The sequence below is a fragment of the Oncorhynchus nerka genome, unplaced genomic scaffold (assembly GCF_034236695.1).
Source record: "Oncorhynchus nerka isolate Pitt River unplaced genomic scaffold, Oner_Uvic_2.0 unplaced_scaffold_6223, whole genome shotgun sequence".
In the NCBI taxonomy this organism is placed as follows: Eukaryota; Metazoa; Chordata; class Actinopteri; order Salmoniformes; family Salmonidae; genus Oncorhynchus; species Oncorhynchus nerka.
In genome coordinates, this window is record NW_027035090.1 from 1 (window position 1) to 9,561 (window position 9,561).

Genomic DNA, 9,561 nt, shown 5'->3' on the forward strand with positions numbered 1-9,561 from the left:
GACTGTCGAGGTGACGTGTCTCTGACAGGACGAATAAAGAGTAACTACATAAAGAAACAAAAGACCGGCACTGAGTAATGACTTACTCTAAAACTTACTCTAAAACTTACTGTAAAACTTACTGTAAAACTTACTGTAAAACGTACTGTAAAACTTACTGTAGAACTTACCGTAAAACTTACATTAGTAGACTGGTTGTTTGTTGTTTAAATCCTGAACACAACAGTCACATATTATAGACATGCTTCTAATTGAAAGAAGGGGGAAACTCCCTCGACAACAATTATTCTCCTCTTTTGACTGTACATTTCTGTCAGTTCTTACTTACACCACTAGGGGGCTTATCAGCCTTTCTAGGGTTCTGTGCTTTCAAAGTGGATGACTGTTTTTGTGCTTGCCAGTTATCTAGCAGTTGTTTGCTAGCAGCTAGCAGTTCTCCGGCTGTCTGGCTGCCTGTTACTAAGCAGTTCTCCGGCTGTCTAGCTGCCTGTTAGCTAGCAGTTCTCCGGCTGTCTAGCTGCCTGTTAGCTAGCGGTTCTCCGGCTGTCTAGCTGCCTGTTAGCTAGCGGTTCTCCGGCTGTCTAGCTGCCTGTTAGCTAGCGGTTCTCCGGCTGTCTAGCTGCCTGTTAGCCTGCGGTTCTCCGCCTGTTAGCTAGCGGTTCTCCGGCTGTCTAGCTGCCTGTTAGCTAGCAGTTCTCCGGCTGTCTAGCTGCCTGTTAGCTAGCAGTTCTCCGGCTGTCTAGCTGCCTGTTAGCTAGCGGTTCTCCGGCTGTCTAGCTGCCTGTTAGCTAGCGGTTCTCCGGCTGTCTAGCTGCCTGTTAGCTAGCGGTTCTCCGGCTGTCTAGCTGCCTGTTAGCTAGCGGTTCTCCGGCTGTCTAGCTGCCTGTTAGCTAGCGGTTCTCCGGCTGTCTGTTAGCTAGCGGTTCTCCGGCTGTCTGTTAGCTAGCAGTTTCTTACTGGCGATCTTAAACACAGTTTGCCATTCATTTAAAAAAAAAAAGTAATGACTAATTATTTTATGTAACAAATCAAACATTACATGTTGTGAATCCCCTCGTAAACTATTAACTATAACTAAACTATAAACTATTAACTATAACTAAAATATAAACTATTCCTTTTAGACCCGGTGTTGATTTTAAACAGACGTTTATTTGCTGAAATGTGTGCCGTTGCCCGGCTATTAAAAGGGACACTTGACTATTTTGAGACGGTTTTTAAGTGCTGTTTTATGCTAAGTCACTTAAGCTCTTGGCTCCTATAAGGACCATAGACCTCTCATGAATGTCCACCCTGTCTGTGCTCTTCCCCTCTGCAGAAGGAGCTGTCTGGTCATAGGAACATAGTGAACTACCTGGACTCTACCATCAACTCCGTAGGGGACAGTGTGTGGGAGGTGCTCATTCTCATGGAGTACTGTAAAGGTAGGTGTTATAGGTTCCCCCTGTGATTTTTTTTAATACAATGGATCGGTCATTATTGTTTTATTGAGCATGAGACGGGTGCAACATTTGAATAAGCAGACCTGTGATTTTTATATTGACCCAATAAAGTAGAATTAACTTAAACACAATCTCTCTTTGTCCCTCACCCTCTCTCCCGTTCACTCGCCCTCCTCCCTCTCCTCGTTCCCTCTCTCCCGTTCGCTCTCTCCCTCCTCCCGCTCTCGCCTCGTTCCCTCTCTCCCTCCTCCCTCTATCTCTTCGTTCGCTCTCTCCCTCCTCTATCTCTTCGTTCGCTCTCTCCCTCCTCTATCTCCTCGTTCCCTCTCTCCCTCCTCCCTCTATCTCCTCGTTCCCTCTCTCCCTCCTCCCTCTATCTCCTCGTTCCCTCTCTCCCTCCTCCCTCTATCTCCTCGTTCCCTCTCTCCCTCCTCCCTCTATCTCTTTGTTCGCTCTCTCCCTCCTCTATCTCCTCGTTCCCTCTCTCCCTCCTCCCTCTATCTCCTCGTTCCCTCTCTCCCTCCTCCCTCTATCTCCTCGTTCCCTTTCGCCCTCCTCCCTCTATCCCCCCCCCCCCAGCTGGTCAGGTAGTGAAGCAGATGAACCAGCGTCTCCATATAGGGTTTACGGAGCCGGAGGTGTTGTCCATCTTCACTGATACCTGTGAGGCTGTGGCCAGGCTGCATCAGTGTAGAACCCCTGTCATACACAGGGACCTGAAGGTAAGAGATTTACCCATCTCTTCCTTCTGTCCTCATCCGTCACCCCTTATTTACTGTCATCCCTCTTCCTCCTGTCCTCATCCTTCACCTCTTTCCTACTCTCATCCCTCTTCCTCCTTCACCCATTTCCTACTGTCATCCCTCTTCCTCCTTCACCCATTTCCTACTGTCATCCCTCTTCCTCCTTCACCCATTTCCTACTGTCATCCCTCTTCCTCCTTCACCCATTTTCTACTGTCATCCCTCTTCCCCCTTCACCCATTTCCTACTGTCATCCCTCTTCCTCCTTCACCCATTTCCTACTGTCATCCCTCTTCCTCCTTCACCCCTTTCCTACTGTCATCCCTCTTACTCTCCTTCACCCCTTTCCTACTGTCATCCCTCTTCCTCCTTCACCCCTTTCCTACTGTCATCCCTCTTCCTCCTTCACCCCTTTCCTACTGTCATCCCTCTTCCTCCTTCACCCCTTTCCTACTGTCATCCCTCTTCCTCCTTCACCCCTTTCCTACTGTCATCCCTCTTCCTCTCCTTCACCCCTTTCCTACTGTCATCCCTCTTTCTCTTCACCCCTTTCCTTTCTTACTGTCATCCCCCTTCCTCCTTCACCCCTTTCCTACTGTCACCCCTCTTCCTCCCTCACCCCTTTCCTACTGTCATCCCCCTTTCCTACTGTCATCCCCCTTCACCCCTTTCCTACTGTCATCCCCACTTTCACCTTTTTCCTCACTGTCATCCCCCTTCACCCCTTTCCTACTGTCATCCCCCTTCACCCCCTTTCCTACTGTCATCCCCTTCCTCCCTCACCCCTTTCCTACTGTCATCCCCCTTCTCCTCACCCCATTTCCTACTGTCATCCCTCTTCCTCCTTCACCCCTTTCCTACTGTCATCCTCCTTCACCCCTTCACCCCTTTCCTACTGTCATCCCTCTTCCTCCTTCACCCCTTTCCTACTGTCATCCTTCCCACCCTTCACCCCTTTCCTACTGTCATCCCTCTTCCCCCTTCACCCCTTTCCTACTGTCATCCCTCTTCTCCCTTCACCTCTTTCCTACTGTCATCCCCCTTCCCCCTTCACCCCCTTTCCTACTGTCATCCCTCTTCACCCCTGTCCTTCACCCTTTCTGTCCTTCACTCCTTTTTCTATGTCATCCTCTTCCTCCCTTCACCCCTTTCCTACTGTCATCCCTCTTCCCCCTTCACCCCTTTCCTACTGTCATCCCTCTTTCTCTTCTTCACCCCTTTCCTTTCTTACTGTCATCCCTCTTCCTCCTTCACCCCTTTCCTACTGTCACCCCTCTTCCTCCCTCACCCCTTTCCTACTGTCATCCCTCTTCCTCCTTCCTCCTTCAGCACATAGCCTGTCTTCTCTTGAGAGCCATGTCTGCCTACGGTGGCCTTTCTCAATAGCAAGGCTATGCTCACTGAGTCTGTACATAGTCAAAGCTTTCCTTATGTTTGGGTCAGTCATAGTGGTCAGGTATTCTGCCACTGTGTACTCTCTGTTTAGGGCCAAATAACGTTCTAGTTTACTCTGTTTTTTGTTGTTGGTAAATTCTTTCCAATGTGTCAAGTAATTATCTTTTTGTTTTCTCATGATTCTTTTGGGTCTAATTGTGCTGTTGTCCTGGGGCTCTGTGGGGGGGGGGGGTGTTTGTGTTTGTGAACAGAGCCCCAGGACCAGCTTGCTTAGGGGACTCTTCTCCGGGTTCATCTCTCTGTAGCTGATGGCTTTGTTATGGAAGGTTTGGGAATCGCTTCCTTTTAGGTGGTTGTAGAATTTAACGGCTATTTTCTGGATTTTGATAATTAGTGGGTATCGGCCTAATTCTGCTCTGCATGCATTATTTGGTGTTTTACGTTGTACACTGAGGATATTTGTGCATAATTCTACGTGCAGAGTCTCAATTTGGTGTTGATCCCATTTTGTGTATTCTTGGTTGGTGAGCGGACCCCAGACCTCTCTCACGTCCCTTCAGTCTTGGCATCTCTCTGCTGTGAGCGAAAATAAAGTGTCAACATAACAAGGACTGTTCACTGCTCGTGTCTGTCTACTACTAGTGAATAAACTAGTTCTCTATTGGTCAGTCTGTCTACTACTAGTGAATAAACTAGTTCTCCATTGGCCAGTCTGTCCACTACTGGTGAATAAACTGGTTCTCTATTGGCCAGTCTGTCTACAACTGGTGAATAAACTGGTTCTCTATTGGTCAGTCTACAACTGGTGAATAAACTAGTTCTCTATTGGCCAGTCTGTCTACAACTGGTGAATAAACTGGTTCTCTATTGGTCAGTCTGTCTACAACTGGTGAATAGTTTTACTGGCCAGCCTCTGGGAAATGCAGCTACTTCACCAGGACAATGTTTATATCCTAGAGCTTAAAGCTTCTGTCATGCTGACAATAATATTTATATCTCCTCTCTCTCCCTCTCTCTCTCTCTCCCTCTCCCTCTCTCTCTCCTCTCTCTCTCTCCCTCTCTCTCTCTCTCCCTCTCTCTCTCTCTCCTCTCTCTCCCTCTCTCTCTCTCTCCCTCTCTCTCCCTCTCCCTCTCCCTCTCTCTCCTCCCTCTCCTCCTCTCTCCCTCTCTCTCCCTTCTCCTCTCTCTGTCTCTCCCTCTCTCTCCCTCTCTCTCCCTCTCTCTCTCTCCCAGAGTCCGTCTCTCCGTCTCTCTCCGTCTCTCTCCGTCTCTCTCTGTCTCTCTCCGTCTCTTCTGTCTCATCTGTCTCCCCTCCCTCATCTGTCTCATCTGTCTCCCCTCCCTCATCTGTCTCATCTGTCTCCCTCCCTCATCTGTCTCATCTGTCTCTCTCCTTTCTCTGTTCCAGGTAGAGAACATCCTCCTGAGTGATAATGGGAGTTATGTTCTGTGTGATTTTGGAAGTGCTTCTCTCAAAGTGCTGCTTCCACATAAAGACGGAGTGACCGCTGTGGAGGACGAAATCAGGAAGTGAGTGTGGGGGGTGGGGTGAGTGTGGTGGGGGGTTGGGGTGTGTGTGTGTGTGGGGTAAGAGCGTCTGCAATGACTTAAATGTAAATGTAAATGGGTGAGGTGTGTGTGTGTGTGGGTGGGGTGACGTGTGTGAACCCAGGTGATTGTCTTCCATGTGCCTGTGTAGCTAGAGCGCACCCCATTTCACGTCATGTGAACTGTCCCACAGATCCCTCTATTTGCTTTAGTTCCAGTTAGGACTGGACAAAACATTAAGAACACCTTCCTGCCTGGTTGGGGGGGGCTGTGAAGAGCTGAGTGAAAGATTAGTCGTTGTTGTTTAGAAGCGCTGTACACAGCCATACAAGTTGGTCTAATTTACTGGGAAGGAAAGTCGACTGAAGCGAGGCTTTGTCCTCGTGTTTCTGGTCTGTTTATGTTGTTTTGTTCACAAGGTTGATTTTCTTCAATGTTTGAGTTTTCAACCGCTAGTGAAGAGAAGACGACACTGCCGCTATTCAGACTCTCAATCTCACGGGGCACAGTGTTACCACGGTAACCTCCCCACGTAACCTCCACGCCCTTAAAGGGGCAGGTGACAATGTGTGTTGTTTTTGTTAAAAAATATTCTAGTCACGAAAAAAATGTAATTGAACAATATAAAAACCACATTTACTTTTTGCTAGTAATACATTTTTTTAGAAAACATATATTTCATTCATTTTGTTGGTGTAATTTTAGTGGCAAATAAAATATTTTGGCTGGTAATAAAATAATTCTGAGTGGCTGGTAGATTTTATATAACTACCTGCCACAGTGGCTGATGGACCAACAAGTTAATCTTTTGTCTTTTATAAACTGGATGGGTGGAAGCAGAATGCTGATTGGCTACAGCCGTGGTATATCAGACCGTATACGAAACATGTATTTTACTGCTCTAATTACATTGGTAACCAGTTTATAATAGCAATAAGGCTCCCCAGGGGGTTGTGATATATGGCCGATATACCACGGCTACGGCTGTATCCGGGCACTCTGCGATGCGTTGTGTCTAAGAACCGGTATATTGGTCATATACACCCCCCCGGAGGTGCCTTAATGCTTAGTTATACTCAGTAGAGGACACCACTACTCTGTTCCATCAATCCACTTGGCCGGGTCACTCTTGCATAGGGACTAACTCTCAGCAGTAGTGCACTAAGCGTAGGGTGCCATCCTTCAGCAGTAGTGCACTACGTAGGGTGCCATCCTTCTCAGCAGTAGTGCACTGGCATAGGGTGCCATCCTTCTCAGCAGTAGTGCACTCGTAGGTGCCATCCTTCTCAGCAGTAGTGCACTACGCGTAGGTGCCATCCTTCTCAGCAGTAATACCTCCACATACATACCACAACTGCATAAATAACCTTGACCCTGACCACTTCCTGTAGGTACACGACCCTGTCTTATCGAGCTCCAGAGATGATCAACGTGTACGCAGGGAAGGCCATTACCACCAAGGCTGATATATGGGTGAGTTTAGAGCTGTGGGGGTGTACGAAACCTGGGGGGTACGTGGGAACCTGGGGGTGTACGGAAACCTGGGGGGTGTGCGAAACCTGGGGGTGTACGGAAACCTGGGGGGTGTACGGAAACCTGGGGGGGGTGTACGGAAACCTGGGGGTGTGGCTGTACTGTGAGCGTAGGTTTATGTGTGGACTAGCCAAATCAGTAACAGAAGAGCTTAGTTTGTGTAGTTTGGTCCAGGCAGTTAGGCCTGTCGCCGTGAGTGACCGCGCGGCTTTTTGAACAAACAGTTTTTCTGGCGATCACATGGAACAGCTTTTATGAAACTTTAAATTAATTTAATTTCTCATTTAACTTTTCAATTTAACTGTCAATTTAGACTCCCGTATTTTAACTCATATTCAATGTTCAAGATTAGAAATATACTGTTTTTAAGACGTCTTAGTTTGTCAAAATGGTCACCTTACTCTTGGTTGGTTGTTGTACAAGCTGTGTTTAATCTGTTTCAGCCTCCTGGTTGGTTGTTGTACAAGCTGTGTTTAATCTGTTTCAGCCTCCTGGTTGGTTGTTGTACAAGCTGTGTTTAATCTGTTTCAGGCTCTTTGTTGGTTGTTGTACAAGCTGTGTTTAATCTGTTTCAGCCTCCTGGTTGGTTGTTGTACAAGCTGTGTTTAATCTGTTTCAGCCTCCTGGTTGGTTGTTGTACAAGCTGTGTTTCTCTGTTTCAGCCTCTTGGTTGTTGTACAAGCTGTGTTTCTGTGTTTACTCTGTTTCAGCCTCCTGGTTGGTTGTTGTACAAGCTGTGTTTCTCTGTTTCAGGCTCTTGGTTGCTTGTTGTACAAGCTGTGTTTCTTCTCGCTCCCGTTCGGGGAGAGTCAAGTCGCCATATGTGAGGGAACCTTTGTCGTTCCCGACAATTCCAAATTCTCCTTCAAGTTGCACTGCTTAATCAGTAAGTCCATCTGCCTTGTCCCTCAGCAACACAAAGCTGTCAATCAGTAAGTCCATCTCCCTTGTCCATCAGCAACACAAAGCTGTCAATCAGTAAGTCCATCTGCCTTGTTCCTCAGCAACACACCAACCACAAAGCTGTCAATCAGTAAGTCCATCTGCTTTGTTCCTCAGCAACACACGAACCACAAAGCTGTCAGTCAGTAAGTCCATCTCCCTTGTTCCTCAGCAACACACGAACCACAAAGCTGTCAATCAGTAAGTCCATCTGCCTTGTCCCTCAGCAACACACCAACCACAAAGCTGTCAGTCAGTAAGTCCATCTGCCTTGTTCCTCAGCAACACAAAGCTGTCAGTCAGTAAGTCCATCTCCCTTGTCCATCAGCAACACAAAGCTGTCAATCAGTAAGTCCATCTCCCTTGTCCATCAGCAACACAAAGCTGTCAATCAGTAAGTCCATCTGCCTTGTTCCTCAGCAACACAAAGCTGTCAATCAGTAAGTCCATCTGCCTTGTTCCTCAGCAACACAAAGCTGTCAATCAGTAAGTCCATCTGCCTTGTCCCTCAGCAACACACCACCCACAAAGCTGTCAGTCAGTAAGTCCATCTGCCTTGTTCCTCAGCAACACAAAGCTGTCAATCAGTAAGTCCATCTCCCTTGTCCTTCAGCAACACAAAGCTGTCAATCAGTAAGTCCATCTACCCTTGTTCCTCAGCAACACAAAGCTGTCAATCAGTAAGTCCATCTGCCTTGTTCCTCAGCAACACACCAACCACAAAGCTGTCAATCAGTATAATAATTCAACCACATTGACCGTTGTCGCGTGAATGTTTCTGATGTGTAAACTCGTAACTGTCCGATTAATTTGCCCAATCGGACTGTCTGATTCATTTGCCCAATCGGACTGTCTGATTCATTTGCCCAATCGGACTGTCTGATTCATTTGCCCAATCGGACTGTCTGATTCATTTGCCCAATCGGACTGTCTGATTCATTTGCCCAATCGGACTGTCGTTCATTCTTCACACACCCACTGTTAGACCTTCAGTACAAATATTAGTCAACAGCTCCACCTTGTGGCGAACTGTGTTTTAGCTCTGGGGATGTTGGATCGTACAGAGGTAGTGATCAATTTCAAACCCTTTACGGTTCACTCTGTAACCAATGTAAAAATGTACATGCCTTCTCCCTCCTCTACTCCAGGCTATATTAAACTATATGTCCCCTCTACTCCAGGTTATATTAAACTATATGTCCCCTCTACTCCAGGCTATAGTAAACTATATGTCCCCTCTACTCAGGGCTTGATAGGTCAAACTATAGTGTCCCCTCTACTCCAGGCTATAGTAAACTATATGTCCCCTCTACTCCAGGATACATTAAACTATATGTCCCCTCTACTCCAGGATACATTAAACCATATGTCCCCTCTACTCCAGGATACATTAAACCATATGTCCCCTCTACTCCAGGATACATTAAACTATATGTCCCCTCTACTCCAGGCTATAGTAAACTATATGTCCCCTCTACTCCAGGATACATTAAACTATATGTCCACTCTACTCCAGGATACATTAAACTATATGTCCCCTCTACTCCAGGCTATAGTAAACTATATGTCCCCTCTACTCCAGGCTATAGTAAACTATATGTCCCCTCTACTCCAGGCTATAGTAAACTATATGTCCCCTCTACTCCAGGCTACAATAAACTATATGTTCCCTCTACTCCAGGATACATTAAACTATATGTCCCCTCTACTCCGGGCTACAGTAGACCATGTGTCCCTCTGCAGGATACATTAAGCTATTCCTGTGCCCTCTGCTCAGGCTACAGTAAACTATGTGTCCCTCTGCTCAGGATGCTAAACTATATGTCCTCTCAGGATACATTTAAACTATATGTCCCCCTCTACTCCAGGCTATAGTAAAACTATATGTCCCCTCTCACTCCAGCCATATAGTAAACTTATGTCCCCTCTACTCCAGGATACATTTAGACTATGTGTCC

General features: G+C 46.9%; 1 protein-coding gene across 1 annotated transcript; it reads left to right on the forward strand.

Annotated features, from left to right (window-relative positions):
* Nucleotides 1-1,318: 1,318 nt before the first annotated feature.
* LOC135566273 (BMP-2-inducible protein kinase-like) lies at nucleotides 1,319-8,227 on the forward strand (the record flags this gene model as incomplete). Its single annotated transcript, XM_065014051.1, has 5 exons — nucleotides 1,319-1,424; nucleotides 2,022-2,164; nucleotides 4,989-5,110; nucleotides 6,520-6,601; nucleotides 7,415-8,227. Coding segments are annotated over 5 exons (636 nt in total), but the record flags the coding sequence as incomplete, so codon positions are not given.
* Between the last annotated feature and the right edge of the window lie 1,334 nt (nucleotides 8,228-9,561).